The 24,454-nt window shown below is 44.2% G+C and overlaps 1 protein-coding gene across 4 annotated transcripts in view; it reads left to right on the top strand.

Annotated features, from left to right (window-relative positions):
* Window positions 1–24,454, top strand: part of TRANK1 (tetratricopeptide repeat and ankyrin repeat containing 1) — a 127,083-nt gene that overhangs the window by 79,320 nt on the left and 23,309 nt on the right. For all 4 annotated transcript variants that reach the window (XM_039461848.2, XM_039461849.2, XM_074406001.1 and 1 more), the window contains 7 exons: window positions 574–744; window positions 10,220–10,381; window positions 13,522–13,776; window positions 15,666–15,842; window positions 16,472–19,351; window positions 22,646–22,845; window positions 23,136–23,273. In XM_039461848.2, coding sequence (XP_039317782.2) covers window positions 574–744; window positions 10,220–10,381; window positions 13,522–13,776; window positions 15,666–15,842; window positions 16,472–19,351; window positions 22,646–22,845; window positions 23,136–23,273 — 3,983 coding nt within the window. The remainder of the gene's footprint in view (window positions 1–573; window positions 745–10,219; window positions 10,382–13,521; window positions 13,777–15,665; window positions 15,843–16,471; window positions 19,352–22,645; window positions 22,846–23,135; window positions 23,274–24,454) is intronic.

The raw sequence follows: 24,454 nt of genomic DNA, 5'->3' as shown, positions 1-24,454 counted from the left end.
TTCATCATGTCAGCACCTAGATTGGTATTTGATTGAATAACTGGGAAAAGGGTTGGATGCACAGCGGGTCAAGAATCTTGGGGGCTTAGAATTCTGCTCACCACAGTGAGATTCTCCATGGGTAGGAAATAAGACTGAAAACATTTTTTTGTAAAATGGGAGAAGGGCAGTTGCCTTCTCAGGAGACTTTTCTTCTGGAAGAATATTTTGTTTCCTCTCAAAGGAATAAAGAAATCTGAAGTCACAGCTTGATGTTATCCTTACAGCTGTAACTGTTGCCTAGTAACCAGATTTCCCCTCTCCCTGCTTGTTACCAAGGAGAGGGGAGAAAGGTAGAGAGGAGCGGACTTCTGAGCCTCTTGAAAGCTATTGTCCTTCCCGCTCCACACAGGACTCCTTGCTTCAGGGAGCTGGGCGGACCACCTGAGGCTAGCAGTTCAGGCTCCGCAAACAGAGATCCCTGGTCCTCTTGCCTTGAGCTGCTTGGGAGGAGACTGAGAAGAGCATTCATGGGGACATCTCCTTATGGAAGGAACCATGACAAACCCCCCTTCTCATTTTGGCCTACCCTAGGACAAACAGAGGATGTGCAGATGCTTCTGCGCTTTGGAGCAGATCCCACTTTGCTGGATCGACAGTCTCGGTCTGCTGTGGATGTCCTGAAGAGGAATAAGAACTTCAAAGCCATCGAGAAAATCAACAGTCACTTGGAAAAGCTAGCTACGTGTTCTAAGGACCTATCAGGTATAGCTTTCAGTGAATTAACTTTTTGGGGGGATAAAACTGGTTTTGTGATATTAGCTACAAATCAGTTTATCTCTTCTTGGTAAATATATGTATACATATATATGGAAGTGAGACCTACCAATCTTTCAAAAACTTTTTAAAGATAGAATGAGACATCTCTTATTTAGAGAGATGCTACGTCATTCTGGGAACTTTTCCAAGTTCACCTTTGGACAGTATGGGTGATTTTTTTTTTTCCTATGCATGCACACACACAGAAAAAAAATTAGAAAACGAGATAACAAAAATCAAGTCTATTCTTTAGAAAAAATTATAGCCAACAATTTAAAATTTACATCTATCTATCTATATCTTGATTTATCAATTTGGGACAGTATCTGCTGACAAGATGTGCAAAAGTTGAGGTGCTAGGCGGTGTCAGTCCTGTCTGCTGGAATTTTATCTAGTAATGCTACTTGTATCATTTCTATTCTGTTTCTTAAGTTTTTCATGCTTCATCTACAGATTGATTCTAAAAATTGAAAATCAGCGAGTGACGTTTGCATGATAGTGTGATTATTTGAATGTTACTGTTTCTACAACTAGTAACATGGCCAGACCCATAGAATAGAATCACCACATGTCCTCAAAATTTTGCTCTTTAAATGTGATACTCTTTAAGCATCTCAGTTTAATGAAACGTGTGTGTTTTTATACTTCTTGTGGTTCTTGCACTCATATGTGACTCCTATGGCTAATGTTATCCACATAGATTTCCTTCTTGATATATTGGAGTGCCTGGTCAAGTCAGTTTTTCATGGAGGAGGGATAGATAGTAGACTACAGAATTTTTGAAAATGTCTTTTTTTAATTCTCATATTGATGGATAATTTGTCTGAACATAGGCATTGTATTTCATTAAGAGTACACTCCCCTCCCTGATTTTAACATCTTTGAGATGGGAACAGTGATGTGTCATAGTTTAATGGCAGCCTTTTCTGGTATGTTCCATCAATTTCTATGGTATCTTAGGTTTACGAATTACACTGTAAAAACTTGTTCCTCACAACTTTGTATAAATTATTTCATTATCTTCCAGCCCCCATTGCTACTGATAGAAGTCTGATGTCAGTCTCATTAATTCCCTCTCTAGAATTTTCTCTGTCCTTGGAGTTCTGAAATTTCCCTAGTAGGTATCTAGACATGAGTCCTTCCTCATTCTTCTGGCTTGGCACCTGTGACCTCTTGCATTCTGTTTTCTTAGCTCAGGGAAATTATCTTCTATTATTTTGTTCCCCTCCAAGTCTCTCTTCTCTTTGCCACTACTATTAAATGGATGAGCTTCTTGAATTTATAATATATGTCTCTGTACCTTTTCCTACTACTCCTTTTTTATTCCCAGATCTTTGATTGGTCTAAAACTTCTTCTTTTATAATTCAGCTTGTCCATTGCTGCATTTTAAAATTTGGAAAATCATGGCTTTAATTTCTAAGAACTCTTTTTGTTCTGATTGTTTCTTATCTGTAGCAGCTATTCATGCTTTATGTTTGCAACATCTTCTTGAATTGCATTTGAAAAAGCAAGTAATTAAAAAAAAACTTTCTCATTTCTTCCCTGAATTATTTGAATTATTTGTTACTTTTGGGGTTAGTGACTCGTTTTTTTTTGAGACAGAGTCTAGCTCTGTTGCCCAGACTGGAATGCAGTGGCGTGATCTCAGCTCACTGCATCCTCCACCTCCCAGGTTCAAGCAATTCTCCTGCCTCAGCCTCCCAAGTCACAGGGAATACAGGTGTGTACCACCATGCCTGGATAATTTTTGTAGTTTTAGTAGAGACTAGATTTTGCCATGTTGCCCAGGCTGGTCTCGAACTCCTGACCTCAAGTGATCCACCTGCCTCGGCCTCTCAAAGTTTTGGGACTACAGGTGTGAGCCACCTCTCCTGGCCTGACTCATTTTCTTGCTTCTCTTTTGTGCTATTCTTTTTCCCTAATTATCTTCTGCTCTTTGGATGTTTATGATTGATGGACTAGATTGATTAATACTTAATAGGTGGTTAGCATGCATTTCTTGCAGTTATTTAAATATGCTTTCCTAAAAACACTTCTTCCCTTGAATGTGCAAGTGGGCAGCAAGTTGCAGGTAACCTGTAGAGGGCATGTGTTGGGATGGGAGATAGTCTGCTGGGCTGTGGATTATTGCAGGTGCTAACCAAAGTGAGAAAAGCTTTATGTGAGGGAGATTGAAGCTGCTTGTTTTTTTTTTGGAGGTGGAGTCTTGCTCTGGAATGCAATAACATGATCTTGGCTCACTGCAACCTCCTCTTCTCAGGTTCAAGTGATTCTCCTGCCTCAGCCTCCGGAGTAGCTTGGGACTGCAGGTGTGCTACTACATCTGGCTAATTTTTTGTATTTTTAGTAGAGACAGGGTTTCACCGTATTAGCCAGGATGATCTTGATCTCTTGACCTTGTGATCCGCTCGCCTCGGCCTCCCAAAGTGCTGGGATTACAGGTGTGAGCCACTGCGCCCAGCCCGCAAATTTTATCATTTGTTAATTTTTATCTCAGTTCTTAGAATACTGTATATGTTCATTTAGTGTTAAAGTCTTTAGCATAAGTCATCCATGTTGGTTCAGGTTTTTTTTTTTTTTTTTTTTTTTAGTTTCCTTGTATAATAGCATCCTTGAATATCTGTTAATCCTAAAAATACCTCATCTTCTGAGACAAGGTTCTTGCTCTCGCTTCTCCTCTATCTCCTTCACCAGTTAAATCTGTGACCTGGGTTTGGAATCGAGAATAAACTCAGTAGAATCACAGTGTGTCCCCTTTTCACTCATTAGAACTCACCTGTGCTTGCTGGGCAGAAAAGCATGCGGAGAGGGCCGGGCGCGGTGGCTCACGCCTGTAATCCCAGCACTTTGGGAGGCCGAGGTGGGTGGATCACGAGGTCAAGAGATCGAGACCATCCTGGTCAACATGGTGAAACCCCGTCTCTATTAAAAATACAAAAAATTAGCTGGGCATGGTGGCACGTGCCTGTAATCCCAGCTACTCAGGAGGCTGAGGCAGGAGAATTGCCTGAACCCAGGAGGCGGAGGTTGCGGTGAGCCGAGATCGCGCCATTGCACTCCAGCCCGGGTAACAAGAGCGAAACTCCGTCTCAAAAAAAAAAAAAAAAAGAAAAAGAAAAAAGAAAAGCATGTGGAAGGACTGTGCTTCGTTCCGGGCTTGCCATTTGGTTCACCAGGTAGCCTGTGATGCTCGTGGATGCAGTCAAGCCTAAAGCCCTCCATACTCAATGGTAAACTTGTTGGATGTTAGAAAACTGTAAAGTTTTCCAGACCATTGGTCACACAGATTTTCTTGCCATGCTAGAAGAATATCGAAAGACTATAGAGAAACATGAGTGAAAGGGACTAGTGAAAAAAAAATCTATAAAGAGGATAAGTTAATCAGGAAGGGCTGGCAAGGTGCAGTCCTATATTTCCCAAAGTATCCTAGGTGGTGGAACTTTTTTTTATTGAGATGGAGTTTTGCTCTTCTTGCCCAGGCTGGAGTGCAATGGCATGATCTCTGCTCACTGCAACCTTCGCCTCTCGGGTTCAAGTGATTCTCCTGCCTCAGCCTCCTGAGTAGCCGGGATTACAGGCATGCACCACCACCCCTGGCTAATTTTGAATTTTTTTAGAGATGGGGTTTCACTGTGTTGGCTAGGCTGGTCTTGAACTCCTGACCTCAGGTGATCCACTCACTTCAGCCTCCTAAGTGCGCGAGCCACCGTGCCTGGTCCAGCAGTAGGACTCTTGGAGAAGCCAGTCTCTAAGTGTGATCTCTGTAAGTGATGATCTTTGAATGAAATTGTATACTGAATATCACCATTCCTTTATACATCCAGAGAGTTGTATGGAGTTATATGCATAGGTTTTGTTTCAAAGATTTTATCGATGGCACAAATAAAACCTAATGTGGGGCTGTGGGACCTTTCTGGACCAGGTCCGTGAAACATATGTTTCTGAGATGATGAAAATGTTCAGCTACCTGTTCTGATCTGATACGGTAGCCACTTATCACATGTGACTGTTGAGCAGTTGAAATGTGTGTGGCTCATGTATCTGAAGAACCAGAAATTTAATTTTATTTAATTAACTGTAATTTTACGTAAGTTAGTGGCCATGTATGGGATAGTGTAGCTTTAGACTTTAGCCAACAGAAAGTCTTTCTATCCGGAACAGTAACTGAGGAGAGTGCGGGAGAATCAAGAGGAGGCACAGGTCCCTGGGAGGGAAGGTGGGTCTACTGTTTTTATGGACCTTAGTCCTTCCCCATCCTAATCCATTAAAGCAGGCGTCCCCAGACTTTTTACACAGGGGGCCAGTTCACTGTCCCTCAGACCGTTGGAGGGCCGCCACGTACTGTGCTCCTCTCACTGACCACCAGTGAAAGAGGTGCCCCTTCCTGAAGTGCGGTGGGGGGCCGGATAAATGGCCTCAGGGGGCCACAGGCAGCCCGCGGGCCGTAGTTTGGGGGCGCCTGCATTAAAAGGGCAGATGGAAGCATTCATTATCTTTAGGAAGAGCTGCTGCTAGGGAGCCGTACCTGTGCCTGACATCTGTTTTTCACATCTATGGTCCTGAGTACAGTAGCATTAGGATATGAGTTGTTTTACATCTAGATGAGTGAACATTCCAATTTACAGACTGTGATGAAAAATACTTTCTCCTTTGACTCTTTCTAAAGTTTGCTGTACCCCATGTTGCTGATAATAGCAGTGCTCATCTCTTAGGTTGGGGCTGCTTTTGGCATCTAGGTGAGAAGCAAAGGGTCTCGCTAAAGATTTCTGCTGTTCTCTAAACCAGTGTTTCTCCCCCTGAACATGTACATGAATCATTTGCGGGCCTGCTAAAATGCACATTTTGATTCAGCAGGTTCGGAGCAGGACCTGAGATTCTGTATTTCTCACTCCCTGCCAGGGCATGCCAGGGACCACTTGGAGGAGCAAGGCTTTCGTCCTAAATAGTCGCGATTGTAGAACTGTCTTTAGCCAGTTTTCATAGCCACCACCGGAGGGCAGCATGTCCACTTACTCTAGCTGCCGTGGCTGCTCAGTTCTTTCCTTAGGACCAAGAGCCACAAGACTGGAAGCTCTGCTTTCCTCACTGTTGTTTGTGATCTTCTGTCTGATTCACTGGTTTTTGGCCTTTTCAAGTCCCTCTGAAGTCTCCTCTCTCTGGTCCTCAGGTGGGGGGCCAGTTGCTTTCTGGCGGGTTCAGCACCAGGACAGTGCCTCTTCAGTCTATGCAGGCATGGGGTATTGACTTAAAGGATGTCTATCCTGTTTCTTCCTTTTTACAAAACCAGTTTTTAAAAATTCATCAATATTTAGAAAATATATGAAACGTAGCAAAGAAACTATTAATTTTCTACAATACTATCTGCCAGAAAAAAAATTACTGTATTTGTGATGTGGTCACTTAGTCTTCTTCCACACATTTCTAGTTATATATTTATATTCTCTTTTATAGAAATGCAATGAGAATGTAAATTTAACATAAATATGTGTAGTAAAACCTAACAGTTTTGCTTTTTAAACCTTATAAAAAGATTTTGGACAAAAATGAAATCTCTTTTTGGAGTAATTTATTTTACTTTATATTACTTCTGACTATGGTTCCAACTTCAGAAGAGCATTTTAATTTTTAATTTCAAATCTGCATATATACACAGTAAGTCTTCTCTTAATGTTATCGACAGGTTCTTGGAAACTGACTTTAAGCAAAATGTATAACGAAACCAGGTTTACCTTAGGTTAGTCGTTAACAGGAGTTAAGTTCCTGGGGCATATTTTTGGCCACAAAAGCATTAGCAAACTTCTAAATAAAGATCAAAACACCTCTAATATTAAACATGGAAATAAATATGAGCCATACATACATTTAAGAAAAGCTAATAACTGGGTAAGGTATTTACTCAGTTATTCCAGTTCAGGGTTGCAGGTGGCCAGTTTATTTTGGCAGCTCAGGGAGCCAGGTGGGAGCCAGCCCTTGACAGGATGCCATTCAGTTGCAGGGCTCACTCCCATATCCACACTCACTCAGACTGGGACAACTGAGACATGCCAGTTCACTTGTCGTGGACATCTTTGGGGTATGGGAGGAAAGCCGGAGTATTTAGAGAAAATCCGTGCAAACATGGGAAGAACGTGTCCGCTCCACACATTCGCCCTAGCAGGGACTCAGTTTATTTTCTCATTGATGTTATAATGAAACTCTGTTGAAGGAAATGTTATTGGAGGACCTGCTGTATTTGCTAAATGTGGTCATTGTTGGAAATTTGTAAAAGTATGGTTTTATATAAAAACAAATTTATTGTGATTACATGTTAGCACATTTTTATTCAGTCTTTTGTTGTTCAGTGCTTACATAGTCATCTTTTTCAGAACTCTTGATTATAATGCATAAGGAACTTTGTTTCCTGATGTTTCCTTTGATTCTTTTTACGCTTATAGGAAATTTAGAAACAAAATCAGAAAAGATCAGTGAAGTAAACAAGTCACCCACAGCCCTCCTACCCAGGATACCATTTGGCAGTATTTAGCAAGTTTCCATCTGTATCATTCTCTGATTTCTTTCCTGATGTTTGAATCTTTTGCTCATCTATAACTGCCTTCTTAACAAGTCGGAACCATGTAATCATGTATCTATTATGCAGCTGCATCTAATTGTCTCTTTTGTTGATCTTAGTGTGTTTCTGTTCATTTTCATATGAGTTTTTTACTAAACTTATTTTCCTGGAGGAAGAATAATGTTTCTGCAAAGCTTTTATCAGACAGACAAGCAGCAAGTTTCCATCAGCTTGATAGTGAAGGAAGTTTCTCTTTTACCAGAGGTCTGATTTTTTTTTTCTGTACTGTGAATTTTTATTGTTTTTTATGTCTTCATAGGTATTTTAGGCTAAAGATGGCAGGGCAGAGTCCAGGGATGCTAGCCAGATATTGCTTTACTACACACGTTTTCTGCCTCAGTGAGCTTCCAGCAAGGTGATGTGGACTTTCTCTGCCAAATGGTTATCGTTTTTGTTCTCTGGAGGATGGTGCTGTAGTGGATTCTCCTTCTGCCTGGCACCTGAACATCTCTTGATTAGGGGGCAGTGAGCATTTGCCCCAGAAGTGGATGTGTGTATGTTTCTGGTGTTCTGGCTTGATTTACTGAAATGTGATTCAGACGTGTGTCAGAAGGCGTAGCAGATGTTGGAGTTCTGCCTGGATCCCCTGGAATCCCTTTTACCATTTCTGAGTGCCCCCTGACACTGGTGTGTGTGCAGTTTGAAAAGCCAGCACCCAATGCTTGTTTTTAGGGGAGTATCTTTGGGCTTACAGAGCCTGTGTTTTGTTCATGCTTTTTTAAACCAGAAATGTCTGGGAATTTATATTGTTCCAAGGCAGCCTGTAGCTAGTAGATGCAGCCTGTAGCTAGTAGACTGATAAATAGGTGCGAGAATATGAGAGCCCATTTCCTTTGCCTTGCATGGGGACAACTCTGAAGTGTGACACGCTCCAGAACTTTCCTGTGGGATAAGGCCAAGGCCGTCCTCTGTGGGACTTTGCCTGAGTGCATACCTGGGCTTGGCTTCCTCTCTCACCCTTACTCTGCTTCCCCCACTCCCCTACTGGTCTTCCTCCTTAGTAAACTACTTGCATGCGAATCTATTGACTGCTGCTGGGGAACTGACTGAAGGATGCTTTCAACTTTTTTCCCATTTTCAGATAGTCTGTCTCTTGTAAAGTATTCCCACTCTGGTAGAACATGACATTGGCCATTCATTCATCTCTTCACAACCAGGCTAATGTTACTCTGGGCCAGGCTCTTTTCATTTAATGTGAAAATAAATGTCCAATTCTGCTCCCTTATCTGTTCAGTAAGATTCCATTTTAATTAAAAATATTTTTTGATACCTAATAAAAAAGTTTGTCCTTTTCCCCAATATTTCACCAGTGACTATTTTCTTTCTTCCTCTCCCTCCCTTTCTTTCTCTCCCACTTTTTTGGACACAGGGTCTTGTTCTGTTGCCCAGGCTGGAGCGCAAGGGTGTAATCATTGCTCAGTGCAGCCTCAACCTTCTGGGCTCAGGTGATCCTTCTGCTTCAGCCTCCTGAGTAGCTAGGACCAAAGGCATGTGCCATTTCACCTGGCTAATTTTTGTGTTTTTAAAATATATGTATATGTGTGTGTATATATGTATATGTGTATATATAAACACACACACACACACACACACACACACACATGTTTTTTAGAGATGGGGTTTTGCCATGTTGCTCAAGCTGGTCTTGAACTCCTGAGCTTAAGCAATCCACCCGTTTCAGCCTCCCAAAGTGCTGACATTACAGGTATGAGTCTCTGCTCCCAGCCGGTAGGTGTTTTCTCATCATGACTACTTTATCAAATAAGCTGAATGAAAAAGATACTGTTTTTTCCTTTCTTGGCCGGAGAGATGGCTTCTTACTTGGCCTTTTCTATTTGCAAACAAGACATAAAAGTTGGGTGGCTCACATGTAGTTGGATGTTGCCATCGCGCTAAGCCCTCTTCCTTCTGTCACTCCCTGAATTGTTATATCAGTTATCTGTTGCTGCATAACAAAATACTCCAAATTTAGTGGCTTAAAACAACACGCATTTGTTTACCTCCTGATTCTATGGGTCAGCACTATAGTCTGGGCTGTTCCTACGGCCTTACTTGAACTTCTTCAAGTGTCTGCAGTCTTTGGCAATGTTGGCTGGGTTCTTTCACATCTGCAGGGCCTCAGTGCGGATGACTAGGCTGATCCTCCCTGTTCTATGTTGTCTCTTATCTCTCAGCAGGCTAGCCTGACTTGTTTACATGATGGAGGCCAGAGTCTCAAGAGAGTCAGCAGAAGTATCCAGGGTTTCTTGAGGCTCAGGCTCAGAACTGGCACAAAAATCACATCTACTGGGCCAGGCGTGATGGCTCACGCCTGTAATCCCAACGCTTTGGGAGGCCAAGGCAGGTGGATCATGAGGTCAAGAGATTGAGACCATCCTGGCCAACATGGTGAAACCCCATCTCTACTAAAAATACAAAAAAATTAGCTGGGCGTGGTGGTGCGCGCCTGTAGTCTCAGCTACTCGGGAGGCTGAGGCAGGAGAATTGCTTGAACCCAGGAGGTGGAGGTTGCAGTGAGCCGAGGTTGTGCCACTGCATGCCAGCCTGCTGCCTGGTGATGGAGTGAGACTCTGTCTCAAAAAAAAAAAAATCACATCTACTGCCTTCTATTGGTCATAGCAAATCCTGAAGCCAGGCCAGAGTAAGGGGAGGGTGGAGGGGAAAGAGGCTCCACTTCTTGATGGGAGGAGCAGCAAAGTCATATTGCACAGCATGTGAATATGTGGAGGGTTGGAAATTGTGGTTATTTTTGCAATCTGTAACAGCTGCAATTTCTATATTCAGAAGCATCACCTGGTGCTATTTTGTAGGATTCAGCAATGGTGATGGACCCACTAGTGAAAACGACATTTTCAGGAAGGTCTTGGAGCAGCTGGTGAAGTGTGCGAACTCAGGAAACCGGTTATTGCATAAAAACTTTCTGAAGCAGGAAGTAGTTCAGAGGTTCTTGCGCCTCCTTTCTACTCTCCAAGGTAATTTCCTCCACAGCGTTCAATTATGTTAAAGATGATTTATGTTCATTAAAATTCTTTTCTAGTATCTTTTCAAAAATTAATTTTTTTAAAAAAAAAGGTAATGTAGCCGGGCACTGTGGCTCAAGCCTGTAATCCCAGCACTTTGGGAGGCTGAGGCGGGTGGATCATGAGGTCAAGAGATCGAGACCATCCTGGTCAACATGGTGAAACCCCGTCTCTACTAAAAATACAAAAAATTAGCTGGCATGGTGGCGTGTGCCTGTAATCCCAGCTACTCAGGAGGCTGAGGCAGGAGAATTGCCTGAACCCAGGAGGCGGAGGTTGCGGTGAGCCGAGATCGCGCCATTGCACTCCAGCCTGGGTAACAAGAGCGACACGCCATCTCAAAAAAAAAAAAGGTAATGTATCTACAGGTAAAACATTCGGATAGCAAAGAGAATTCTTTGGTATAAAATCTATTACATATCCCTGAACTTCAACCCCTAAATCCTATCCCCAGGAACAACCTGTTACCAGCTTTTTATGGGTCCTTCTAGAATTTCTCTTTGCATACACAGTCATTTAAGAAGTACTATAGCTGTTTCTGTCTTCTGTAGATACTGGCTAATGTTGGAGTATATCAAGTTATTGTAGAAGAGAGTGTTCTTTTTCATTAGGGGGAAATCAGGAAACTTCCTGAAAAGAACTTTAGATAACAAAAATTTTAATAATTTGGGAAGATTCTAGAAATTTTAAGTAGATAAAATTTAGTATTTTTAAAACTGACAATTTGTAAGGCTGACTTGTCCCAACTTTACAAAGTGTGCAGGAAGGCATGGCCAGAGAAGCCCAAAAAACTCAGGGTATGCAGCAGATAATTGTATTTAAGGCTTGGAGTTTAGCATTCGAGTACCAGATTTGTGACCTTAGGCCGAATACTTAACCTCTTTAAGCTTCAGTTTCTTCATCCCTTGCCTTGGCTAGGGAAATAACCTCATGAGATGATGGATGTGGGACACTTATTCTAGTGTCCTGCACATAAAATGCTGGTACTTGTTAGCTGTTGGGAAGGGCTGGGATGAGGTTGGGTTGTCAGCCTTTCTTGCTTGGGTATCAGTGAGTCAAAGATAACCAGCATACCTGTTACACACACTCTAGGATGGGGCCGCTTTCTATTACATGTAGGCATGCTGTACGAACCACATCTAGGGAGCCTTGGGTGTTTGGACTTAACGCCATTTGCTCTATGACCCATAAAGACTGTCTTCATTTATACTTAGGGTTGTGGAGATAAAATCTTATTTAATTGGATTTGGTAAAAATCTCATAAGCGCCCATGCGATGGGAATGTGCTTCTCCAACGTCCTTTGTGTCTTAGGGCCTGTGTTCCTGGGCCTTCTTTGTTCCTCTGGAGGGTGTTGTGTGTGTTGGCGTGGATTTTGCTCTCTCTCACTTGGGCCTGGTTACTTTCCTTTTTCCTCTTAACTCCTTACTCTCTGTACCTTTCTTGAAGGTCCCTCCCTTAGCCGTCTTCCAGAGGTGAGTGGGTCTCTAATCCACCCAACCCTTTTGACTTTTTTTCTGTCTTCACTTTTCCTTTTTTCCTCTGCTTTTTATCCATAACTGGCCATAGGGGAGGATATTTATAGCTCTTCCTATTGAAAATCTCCCTTCCCTCAAATGGGCTAAAAATTGGCAAAAAAGTGACTTTTTGGGCTCTCATAATAAAAATGCCAGGCTGGCTTCAGGGAGCTCACCAAAGTCACTAGGACCCATTGTCTCCTGTCTTTCAACTCAGCTGTCTGCCGGTCGGCTACCATCTCAGACTCTGTGGAGATGAGATTGGGGTCTCTAATCTCTGACTTGTCCCACATTTCTGGACTTGTGGACCCCTCTGCTTCTCTCCCAGTGGTTTGAACAAATGTCCTGGGCCTCACTTTTGATCACAGTGTGTACCTCCATTCCTAACTGTGATCAGAAGGATGGAGATGCTTGATTGGCTTAGGCCCAGATCACATGCTACTCTCTCCCGTCCCTACGTCAACGGAGAGTGCCGGAAGGTGGGAGGAGGCTGTTCCAGAAGGTGAGCAAATAGATTCTGGGGGACAAAAATTGCAAATGCCTATTTAAGTAGTTTGCCTTTTACACTTTTATTCTGATTCCTGTTAAAATAAGATGATAGACTAGCCTATATTTAATTTCTTCTTATTTTAAAATGAACATTTTAAATATTAAAATGAATATTCATTTTAGAAAACTTGGAGAAAGATGGGAAGCAAGAGCTAGCAAATGCAAATCAGGTTGCTCTTATTTAGGTAATCCTTGATTTTTTCCCCCTTCTGCTCTTCCTGCATGCTTTCTTACTGGTAGGGTTGCCAGACAAAATACAGAATGCCCTGTTGAATTTAAATTTCAGATAGGCAATGAATAATTTTTTAGTATAAATATGTCCCCAAATATTGCATGTATATACTTACACAAAAATTTACTTGTTGTTCATCTAAAATTCAAATTTAACTGGCATCTTATGTTTTTATTTGCTAAATCTGGCCATCTACTTGCTGAAGATCTGTTTAAAATGTTTTCCACTCTGAAGATTCATCAGCAGTATGAAGAGTGATAACCCTTATTCTGTCTCTAGACATCTAAAGATCAGATGGAAACATTTATTTATCATGATAAAAAATTAAGAACTGAGGGATAAACCATCCTTTCATGGTTACCTTACAGCTCTTGACTTTTTAATTGTTCTATAGGATCTCTCTGTATTTCAGTGTTTATTGGGAGAGGACACTCTTAATATCACGCATAATTCAAGTCAGGCTTTTGCCCTTTTGATCTCAGTAGAATACTCTGAATTCGAGTATTCTGATTTAAGACACAGTCATCATTCTTCTGTCTCCTGGGCTAGGCCCTATATTCTTCAGAGGGTATTTCTAATCTTCCCATGAAGTCTCAAGGTCATTGCTTACGTTGATGTTCACGAGTGGTTAAGCAACATGCCCCAAATAATTAATTACTTGTTTGTGGTATCCCCAGTACTTAAAAGGACTGACCTGTGATCCATGTTAATTATATATAGATGTTGAGTTGTGGTTGGGGAAAGAAGAAGAATCATGAACATTTTTGGAATGTGTTTTTACTCTTATTTTTGAAAGAAATTCCTCCTGACCTGGTCTGTGACATTAATCAAGACTGTGCCAGCACCTTCTTCAAATTCTTATTGGAAAAACAGAAATGGCCTGAGATACTTCTGCTGCTGACCCGCAAAGTAAGTGGAGAGCCGCCACTTGGAGATTGCCTCATCAAAGACTGCAACTTCTCAGACCTTGACATCTGTACCATCATCCCTCACCTCAGCACCTGGGACCAGCGGAAGACACAGCTTCTGGGCTGCCTGATAGACAGTGGAGGTGAGAGTGACTGGATGCTGAGCGTTGGAGACTTGTCCACATTCTCCACATGGTGGACTCCAGGCCACTGCCTGCCTGTCCCTTGCTTTTGGAGGCACCACGAAGTTCATCCTCATTGTCTCCCCTGTGTATTCTTGTTTTGAAACAGTAATGGAGGTTACTGCCCTGTAAGTGAGTTGCCCTTGAGGAACTTTGCACTTTTGTGAATTCCAGTTACTAGCTTTCTCTTTCTCTTCTATGAGAAACATCAGGTGTGTGGAGGGTCCTTGGCTCTGGTTTGGCCCACAGCAGTCATTTCCTCCTGACCTCTGGCTAGACTTTGACTTGCAGTGGATACGCTGTGTGGATCCTTTTCCACTTCTGTAACATTCTTTTCTGATCAACTGATTGGAATTCGAGATGCTTGTTTTTAAAGAAACGGTCAAGTAATTGTGGGTGGAAGCATCTGCTGCTTTAATCAGAACTATCACACATGGCTGGGTGTGTGTCTGGAGTGTGGAGACATCTTGCTGAATTGGGTTTTATTTCCAAACTGATTTAGAAACACCAAAATCCTCCCACCCCTGTCCCTCACAGCCCCAGTAATGCCACTACTAACTGTGTGGCCTTGGGCAGGCTGTTTATATATTCATCTCCTCATTGGTAAAATGGGAATAAATAGGCCCCCTTTCTTAGGGCTGTTTTGAATATTAAATGAGTTAATGTGTGCAGGCTTTTAGAAGAGTACCTTGGCTATGTAGTATTCTGCTTGTTTTGTGCTATAAGAGGCAATGTCTTTCATGGGAAAAGAGATGATATGTTATCAATAACACATAATATGTGAGATATAACAATAACACACGAGACATTATGTGTTATCAATAGCACATTGATTCTTAGCCCTCAAAGTGCCACACACGTGCAAAGCCTTTAGGTGTTGGCTCCATCCACAGCTTTCAGGAGATAGATGGGGTCGCTTCTGCAATTTATTTCTTTAAACTCCTTCCTTAAGTGGAGTGTGACTTTCTTTGTCTGGAAACCACGGCTTTCATGGAATTCCTGTTTGATTCCTTGATTCAGCAAGCACTTTTAGAGCACGTCTCAGGATCAGGTGCTAGGAACCAAGTCTGCAGAGGTGAGTGTGCAGCTGCTGGAAGCGTGTGCAGGAGACTGCAGATCCACAGTGTGGGGTCTGCCTTCTGGTGGAGGCTGGGGAACTTCCATGCAGAGAGGCTGTGTGGACTGAGCTAAAAAGAAGGTGATTTGGGGTGGAGAGATGTCAGGGAAGATGGCAGTTGAGAATAAGAGCTCAGAAGCAAGTGATGTGGCATGTTCTCACCCTTAAGTGGGAGTTGAACAGTGAGAACATGTGGACACAGGAGGGGGAACATCACACACCGGGGCCTGTCGGGGGGTGGGCGACCAGGGCAGGGATAGCATTAGGAGAAATACCTAATGTAGGTGACAGGTTGATGGGTGCAGCAAACCACCATGGCACATGTATACCTATGTAACAAATCTGCACGTTCTGCACATGTATCCCAGAACTTAAAGTATAATTATAATTAAAAAAAAAAAAAAAAGCAAGGGATGTAGAAAGTGTCCTCTCACAGACTGTCTCAGGTGCGGTGTTACCTGAAATAACCGGGTGTTAGGTTTCAGTTCTCATGCGAGGACAGTGGCAATGGTGGGAACTGTGCTCCTGTGGTGGGGAGGTGGAGAGGAGGCAGGGGCGGGGCTGCTGGGGGAGGCCTTTGCCTTGCAGAATGGGTTCTGGTAGGAGGATCTTGGAAGTTACGTAAATGTTAGCTCCTCCCTTGCCACTGAATAACTAATGGAAGCGGTCCCTCTCTCATCAGGTGAGCCAGGCTGTGCTTGCTCACATTGCCCTTCCTTCTGCCCCCTCCCAGCCTTGCCCGATGGTCTTCAGGAGAGCCAGGAGAAGCCACTTGTCATGTGCCTGAAACATGAGGACTTCGAATTGGCTTTCCTTCTCTTGACCAAGGGCGCAGACCCCCGTGCTATTTCTCTCATGGAAGGTGATACGCCTTTGCATGCGGCACTCCACATCTTTCTAGAGATCAAAGGTAAGCCCTTGGTTTTTAAGCAGCCTTTTCCTTGAGGAGGAAGCGGCTGGATATTAGAACTGATGCTATGTTTTCTGGTCTTTCCTTTTGTGAAAATTAGAGAGCTAAAGAAAACCCCTTTTCTTGGCCAGGCCTGTCCAAGTCACCCAGCCCCTCACTCCTCTAGCATGATGGGAAGAAGTGACAGTCATGGTGGGTTGATGGAGGATTCTTAAGTTCCAGAGTTGCCTGTTGGTAGCTGAAAAGTACTTTCCATTTATTTGTACCATTTTCAAGGGTCCTCGTATGAAGGATCTTGCTAGAATCATTTGGGCTGGGTAATTCTTTGTTGTGAGACACTGTCCTTTGCGTTGGAGGATATTTAGCATCATCCCTGACCTCCACCTATTAGTTGTCAGTGACACTCTCCTGGTTGTGACAATAAAAAATGTCTCTAGACGTTACCAAATGTCCCTTGGGGAATAAATCACTGTTGGTTGAGAGCCTGAGTTCTTTAATGGATGTCAGATAATTTGGGGGAGTTCAGTGTTCTGAGATGCCCCTGACTGGCATCACTCTCAAATCCCAGGGTCTGCTGTCCCCTGAGAAGAGTGGCTTGGTGCTCACAGGGTTTTGCTTGTGTCTTTCAGCTGACATTGGTTTCAGCTTCCTCAACCATCTGTTGGATCTGTTTTGGTCCAACCCCACCGAATTCAACTACCTCAACCCCAACATCCAGGACGGCAACGGGAACACGCTGATGCACATCCTCTTCCAGAAGGGCATGCTAAAGCGCGTGAAGAAGCTGTTAGACCTGCTCGTGAAGTTTGACATCAACTTCAACCTGAAGAACAAAGAGGGCAAAGATGCACGGCACCGGATCAAGAAGAACGACTCTCTGCTCTTGGCCTGGAACAAAGCTCTCATGGAGAACAGGCGGAGGAGCCGGCAGGACTCTGCTACCCACTTGGGGAAGCCCTCAAGGTCCACTGGCCCTGGTCACACATCCCAGCCCAAGTCCCAGGGTTCATTCAAGTCACTGCCATGTGGTACCACTGCCAGAACCCTGTCTGAAGGAGGTGCAGTCCCTGACAGCTGGGAGACTCTCCCAGACACCCAGGTGACCAGGGGAGAGCCTGGAGCTCTCAGGACACGCTCTCTGAGAGACCGCCTTATGCAGGACATCACAGATTTGATTCAGCAGGTTGAAGTGGATCCATCTCTCGCGGAAGACTGTCCTCAGAGCTCTGAGCCTCTGGAGGCAGTAACTGGCAAGGAAGGAAAGAAAGATGAGCTCCAGCTGACCCTGGGTGCAGGGGCCCCTGACTGTAGTGAGGTGGGGGAAGGACATGCTCAGGTGGGCCTTGAGGCCTTGCAGCTTGTGCCTGCTGGTAACAAAGGGAAGGAGGGCAGTGACGATCAGGATGACTGGAGTGCGCAGGAGATTGAGGCCTGCCTCCAGGACTTTGATAACATGACCTGGGAGATTGAGTGCACTTCAGAAATCCTGAAGAAGCTGTCTAGTAAGGTCATGTCTAAGGTCATCAAGAAGAAAGTCATCCTTGCCATCCAGCAGCTAGGGAATGGCGAGTGGACCCACGGCCTGCAGAAGCGACTGAAGCACCTGAAAGGAAGCATCCAGCTCTTCGAGGCCAAGCTGGACAAAGGAGCCCGAATGCTGTGGGAGCTTGCCATTGACTTCTCCCCTCGATGCAGTGAGAGCCCTGAGAAGATCATTGCCACGGAGCAGAACACGTGTGCCATGGAGAAATCAGGGCGGATCTACACGGAAATCATCCGGATTTGGGACATTGTCTTAGATCATGGTAAACTGGCCGATTCCATCAAGGCCATCTGCAGTGCCTACAACCGGGGCTTGTCCTGTGTCCTGAGGAAGAAGCTGAAGGGTATCAATAAAGCCCAAGTGTCAGCTAACATGAAAGTTCAAAAGCGTATACCTCGCTGCTATGTGGAGGACACGGAGGCCGAGAAGGGCAAGGAGCATGTCAATCCTGAGTACTTTCCCCCAGCCAGTGCAGTGGAGACAGAATATAACATCATGAAGTTCCACAGCTTCAGCACCAACATGGCCTTTAACATCCTGAATGACACGACAGCCACAGTGGAGTACCCCTTCCGGGTGGGTGAGCTTGAGTACGCGGTGATCGACCTCAACCCCAGGCCACTGGAGCCCATCATCCTTATTGGGCGAAGTGGCACGGGGAAGACCACCTGCTGCTTGTACAGATTGTGGAAGAAATTCCACGTTTACTGGGAAAAAGCTGAGCAGGCAGGGAGCCCGTTGCTGGCCAAACAGATGTGGCTGAAGAGAAGGTTGGAAGTGGAACCGGGAAAAGAGGGTCCAGGTGGGGAGGAAGAGGAGGAGGAAGAGGACGAAGAAGAGGAAGGTTCTATCGAAGTGGAAACAGTTGACAGCATAGATGAGCAGGAGCATGAAGCCTGCACAGGGGGGGCCCGTGTGGACCCAGCAGGGGACGACCAAGCCACAGAAGCATGTGCACCAGAAGATCCCCACCAGCTGGAGCATCTCCATCAGATCTTTGTGACCAAGAACCACGTCCTGTGCCAGGAGGTACAAAGGAATTTCATTGAGCTTTCCAAGTCCACCAAGGCCACCAGTCATTATAAACCGCTGGACCCCAACATTCACAAACTCCAGGACCTGAAGGATGAGAACTTTCCTCTCTTTGTCACTTCCAAGCAGCTGCTTCTCCTGCTTGACGCGTCTCTGCCCAAACCGTTTTTTCTGAGAAACGAAGATGGAAGCTTGAAAAGAACCATCATAGGCTGGTCCACACAGGAAGAGTCGACCATCCCCAACTGGCAAGAGGATGAGGAGGAGGCTGAGGTGGATGGGGACTACAGTGAGGAGGACAGAGCTGTGGAAATGCGTACAGGTGACAGTGACCCCCGGGTGTATGTGACATTTGAGGTGTTCAAAAATGAAATATGGCCCAAGATGACCAAAGGGAAGACCACCTACAACCCCGCACTGATTTGGAAAGAAATAAAATCTTTTCTAAAGGGCTCTTTTGAGGCCCTCAGCTGTCCCTATGGGAGACTCACTGAAGACGCATATAAGAAGTTAGGGAGGAAGCGGTCCCCCAATTTCAAGGAAGATCGGAGTGAGATCTACAGCCTCTTCTGTCTGTATCAGCAAATCAGGTCCCAGAAAGGTTATTTCGATGAAGAGGATGTTCTGTACAACATATCCCGGAGGCTCTCGAAGCTGAAGGTGCTTCCATGGTCCATCCACGAGCTCTATGGTGATGAGATTCAAGACTTTACTCAAGCAGAGCTGGCACTGCTGATGAAATGCATCAATGACCCCAACGCTATGTTCCTCACAGGGGACACAGCGCAGAGCATCATGAAGGGCGTGGCCTTCCGCTTCAGCGATCTGCGCTCTCTGTTCCACTATGCCAGCAAAAACACCGCCGACAAGCAGTGTGCCGTCCGGAAGCCCAAGAAGATCCACCAGCTGTACCAGAATTACAGGTCCCACTCAGGTGAGTCTAGGCCTTGGGCTTGCCAGCTGGGGGTGCTCGGGCACAGACTTTGGGCTGCCTTTGAAGCTGCAGACTAGCTCTTGCTGGGTTTTTACAGCAGAAGGAAGGGGAATGTTTTGGAATTTGTTAGTAAATATGCTCATGGACAAGAGATGGTACGATTTTGGCCACTGCTCCTTCTTAAGTTGATAATCTAAGCTGTGGTTGGGTGGCAACTGACCTTTCAGTAATTATATCTCAAGAAGTTTGCCGTAATAAGAATACATTTCAGGGGGAACATTTAAACTGATTGACAACTTTTGTTAAAGCACTTTGGAAGTACCTGCTCATTTTATATAAAGTAATATATAAGTCATTAATTCTTGAAGCTGGTTTTCTCCTAAAGAGAAGCAAAAAAAAAAAAAAAAAAAAAAAAAGCGAGGGTGGTAGGCAGTGAAAGTTAACACACACTCAGTGTGTGTGTGTGTTTTTTTTAAAGACAGAGTCTTGCTCTGTTGCCCAGGCTGGAGTGCAGTGGTGTGATTTCGGCTCACGGCAACCTCCGTCTCCCAAGTTGAAGCAATTCTCCTGCCTCAGCCTCCCAAGTAGCTGGGATTACAGGCACCCACCACCACACCCAACTAAGGTTCTTTTTTGTATTATGTTATTAGAGATGGAGGTTTCACCATCTTGGCCAGGCTGGTCTCAAACTCCTGACCTCAGATGATCCACCTGCCTCAGCCTCCCAAAGTACTGGGATTGCAGGTGTGAACCACCGCGCCCAGCCCCACTCAGGTGTTTTTAATTTGTGTCTTAGTTTTGTACCCTCTCTGTGCCAGGCACAATGGTAAACAGTTTACGTTTAGTACGCATGCTTAATCTTCATAACACCACTGCAAGGGAAGCATCAGTCCCATTTTACAAAGGAGAAACTGAGGCACACAAGTTTAAATAACAGGATACCAATGCCAGGATATTTCCTTTATGGTTTATAGATACGAACAAATTTACCTTCTTTGGCCTACAAATATCAGTGGACAATATGGAGTATTATTTTACATGTTTAAAGACTTCAATGGGATCATGCTGGACATACCTTTCTGCAACTGAGTATTTTTATCTAATGTTATGTTGTCGAGATTTCTTTTTTTTTGAGATGGAGTTTCGCTCTGTCGCCCAGGCTGGAGTGCAGTGGCGCAACCTTGTCTCACTGCAACCTCCACCTGCTGGGTTTAAGTGATTCTCCTGCCCCAGCCTCCCGAGTAGCTGGGATTACAGGCGCCTTTCACCATGCCCAGCTAATTTTGTATTTTTAGTAGAGACAGGGTTTCGCCATGTAGGTCAGGCTGGTCTTGAACACTCCTGACCTCAGGTGATCCACCCACCTCAGCCTTCCAAAGTGCTGGGATTACAGGCATGAGCTACCACATCTGGCCTGTTCTTGAGATTCTGAATGTTTGTAATGTGGAGTTCTAGTGCATTCATTGAGGTTCACATAGCATAAAAGGCACCCGTTTGAAGTGTGCAATTTAGTGTTTAATGTCTTTACGAGATTGTGCAACTATCACCATCATCTAATTCCAGAACATTTTCAGAAATTAACCCTCCCCCAAAACCCATAATCACAGTAGTTACTACTCATTGTGTCTTCTCCTCCCACTCCACGGTGACAGCTCCCCTTTCTGTTTCTATGGATTTGCCTATTGCGGACATTTCCTATCAGCGGATCATACAATATGTGGCCTTTTGTGTCTGGTTTCTTTCACGCAGCTTCATGCCTTCAAGGTTTGTCCATGTATAGTCTGTATCAGCGTTTTACTCCTTTCTTTGGTTGAAGCATCTTTTATTCTTTGAGTATGATTAATGGTTATATCAAAAATTACTTGTCTAGTTCCCTAGAAGGCCATTTAAGTGTATTCCACAGCAATTTTTCTGCCCTTTTCTGATTCTCTTGTTGATGAAGATAGATCTTTGGCCCCTACTAACTCCAAATGGGAAGGAAACCACAGTGAAAGCTTATTTGCTTAGGTTTAGCAGTTTCCACTTAGGTTTAGTCCTTTATATTGCATACTTTTAATGACAGTGGTATTGGATAGCCAGATTTTCCTTTCATTATTTGGTAATGGCAGTGGAAATACATATGTCCATTTCATGACTTTCTACCTAGATCATTATATCTATCCGGCATTCGTAAAGGGCATGTGGCCTCTAAGAATAATGGGCCGGGCGTGGTGGCTCGCACTTATAATCCCAGCACTTTGGGAGGCTGAGGCAGGTGGATCACGAGGTCAAGAGATCGAGACCATCCTGGTCAACATGGTGAAACCCCATCTCTGCTGAAAATACAAAAATTAGCTGGGCATGGTGGCACGTGCCTGTAGTCCCAGCTACTCAGGAGGCTGAGGCAGGAGAATTGCCTGAACCCAGGAGGCGGAGATTGTGGTGAGCCGAGATTGTGCCATTGCACTCCAGCCTGGGTAACAAGAGCGAAACTCCGTCTCAACATTTTCTTAATGTTGTTCATTAAAAAAAAAAACAAAAATGGAGAGACCAGGAAGATCTATATTCAAATCCTGTCACTTGGAGGTATTTGTTAGCTGCTCAGAACTCAGAGTTCCTATTTGTAAAAGTGCAATTGTCTCATCTGTGAGGATTAAATGGGATGACTTTTATAAAGGTTCCTGCTGTATGATAGGCATTCAGTCAATGTCACTATTAATGTCACTTCAGGTATTAGAAGAGAAATGGGACCCAGGAATAAAGCTCTTTGGAAAATCCTCTCCCCTCCTCTGACATTTCTTCTTAGTGTAATCCTCTCTCGACTGGGTATAAACCTAGTGGAGAAGGGTGCGGGAGGCCTTGACTGCTGTCCTTAGCTGACATGCAGCACTCTTGTTACCATGGTAATGGTGCTGCCAGCTCTGTAAGCACCAATGGGAGAGGACAAGGTAATTCTGGTTTTCTTACCAAAGTCTATACCAGCCCCTTATGTGAGCATTCTGACAGCTCTCATTGTTTATATTACATTTTTGCCTTGACTCTTTTTGAGGTAATTTTCTCTAGTATAAATATAGGCTGGGAATGAGATCCCACAAAACTCTGTGAGCACAGCAACATGTCTCTGCCTTTATCCATTGTACCCAGAGAGCTCAGGGCTGCAGTGGTAATCAAATGGAAACTGGACACAGGCTTGCAATTATGCATACTGTAGGGGCCACATCTGCTTCTCAAGAAAAACACGTGCCCCACCCCAAATAACCAAAACACTCAGTCATGTTGTTCATTATCCACCTTGTGTTTTCTGTTTTATTCCAGGAATCCTCAATCTGGCCTCTGGAGTGGTGGATTTACTTCAGTTCTATTTCCCAGAGTCGTTTGATCGCCTTCCAAGGGATACTGGCCTCTTTGATGGTCCGAAGCCAACGGTTCTGGAGTCTTGCAGTGTAAGCGACTTGGCAATTTTGCTACGAGGGAATAAAAGGAAAACTCAGCCCATTGAATTTGGAGCCCACCAGGTGAGCTGCTTGGGATTTTACGTTTTGAAATAAAAGGCAGTTTGCAATTGAAAAAAGCTTTGAGAGGCTAAATTGTTCCACAAGGTAGAATTCAAAATAGTTCCTGTCCCACAATGGGTGAGTTCCGGAGATGGCCGAGTGGCCAAGGGTTTTAATCTTACCCCTGGCCTGCCCCACCACGTTTATGCTGGCCATTTCTCTTTAAAGACATTATCTACCTCCCATAGAAATAGACCGAGCCTTACCAGATTTTTCTCTGTAGACTTTGATGTTCTTTGGTTTTTCTGCAGGTAATCCTTGTGGCCAATGAAACGGCAAAGGAGAAAATTCCAGAAGAGCTGGGTTTAGCTCTTGTGCTAACAATTTATGAAGCAAAAGGCTTAGAATTTGATGATGTCCTCCTTTACAACTTTTTTACTGATTCTGAGGTATGTCACACTGAATTCTTTTCACACAATGAATGTATGTGTATGAGCTGAACTTCACTCTGGGGAAGAGAATTTGAAGCTGAGGGTAAGAGAGTTTATCACAGGCTCCTGTTTGTATTTTGGAGCATCATTCATTCAGTGTGAGGTTTTGTGTGTTTAGATGTGGGTTTTGACATGAGCTGTGGGTTGTTTCACAGTGTGTCATGGGCTGGTTCCCCCTATGCCCTGCCCTTCTTTGGCTGTCTAGTACCTAAGTGCCGAGTCCAGTTCTCATTAGCCACTGTTATCCTTAGCTCCCAGGGATACCCAAGTTGGAGCAAGCTCTAAGGAGAGCCTTACAGATGAAGCCAAGGTTAGCATTGTCCACCCTGTGATGACAGAACTGGGTAAGGTCAGTTCATAGATAGAGACAGTTCCAGGAAGACAAATGAGGCTTGGTTCCTGCCCTCTGGATCAGGTAATGTGGGGGATAAGAACAGCTTCCTTGCATGGGAGACCTCTCTAGCATGGCTTCACTACCACTGCTTGCAGCCCATGCAGATGATGGCAGCCAAAGAGTCCCCAGATTGACCCCCAGTGACCTCTGTATTGGTTCACTGCTTTCACCTGGCTCCTGAGTCCTTGTGGGTTTTTCTCCCCAAGCTTAGTTCACGATGGGTAGATCTACCAACTCATGGCCATTGTCGTGGGTTTTCTATCACTGTTTTCTCTTTTCCACTGTCTTTTGGTGCAGACTTAGACTGGCTGCTGACTATACTGTGGGGTCTTCTTTGGGGACTTAGCTGGCTTGTTTCCCAGTCCTCGTTGCAGACTTCCATTGCACATGATGCATGCTTGAAGGGGCTATGTATACCCAAGTCAAGAACACTGTTGGCTTTAGCACTTGAAACATCTTCCTCAGAACTGACCCTTTAGATAGAGTCCTTCCTTTTTTTCTTACCATTTAAAAAATATTATTTTGCCTTAATAGCACGACTGTTATAATATTGCTCTGGGTGCTTTGCTGTTTACAGAGTACTTTTGGAATTCGTTGTCTCACTCCACCAACCCTCTGAAGTTATAGGTATTTTTATTATTCTCCTTTTTTTAAAATTTATTTTTATTTTCATAGAGATACAGTCTTGCTGTGTTGCCCAGGCTGGTCTCAAACTCCTGGCCTTAAGTGATCCTCTCGCCTTGGC

This window comes from Saimiri boliviensis, chromosome 9 (genome assembly GCF_048565385.1).
Source record: "Saimiri boliviensis isolate mSaiBol1 chromosome 9, mSaiBol1.pri, whole genome shotgun sequence".
In the NCBI taxonomy this organism is placed as follows: domain Eukaryota; kingdom Metazoa; phylum Chordata; class Mammalia; order Primates; family Cebidae; genus Saimiri; species Saimiri boliviensis.
The sequence above is the reverse complement of the archived record's forward strand: the minus strand, read 5'-3'. Positions and strand labels throughout refer to the sequence as shown.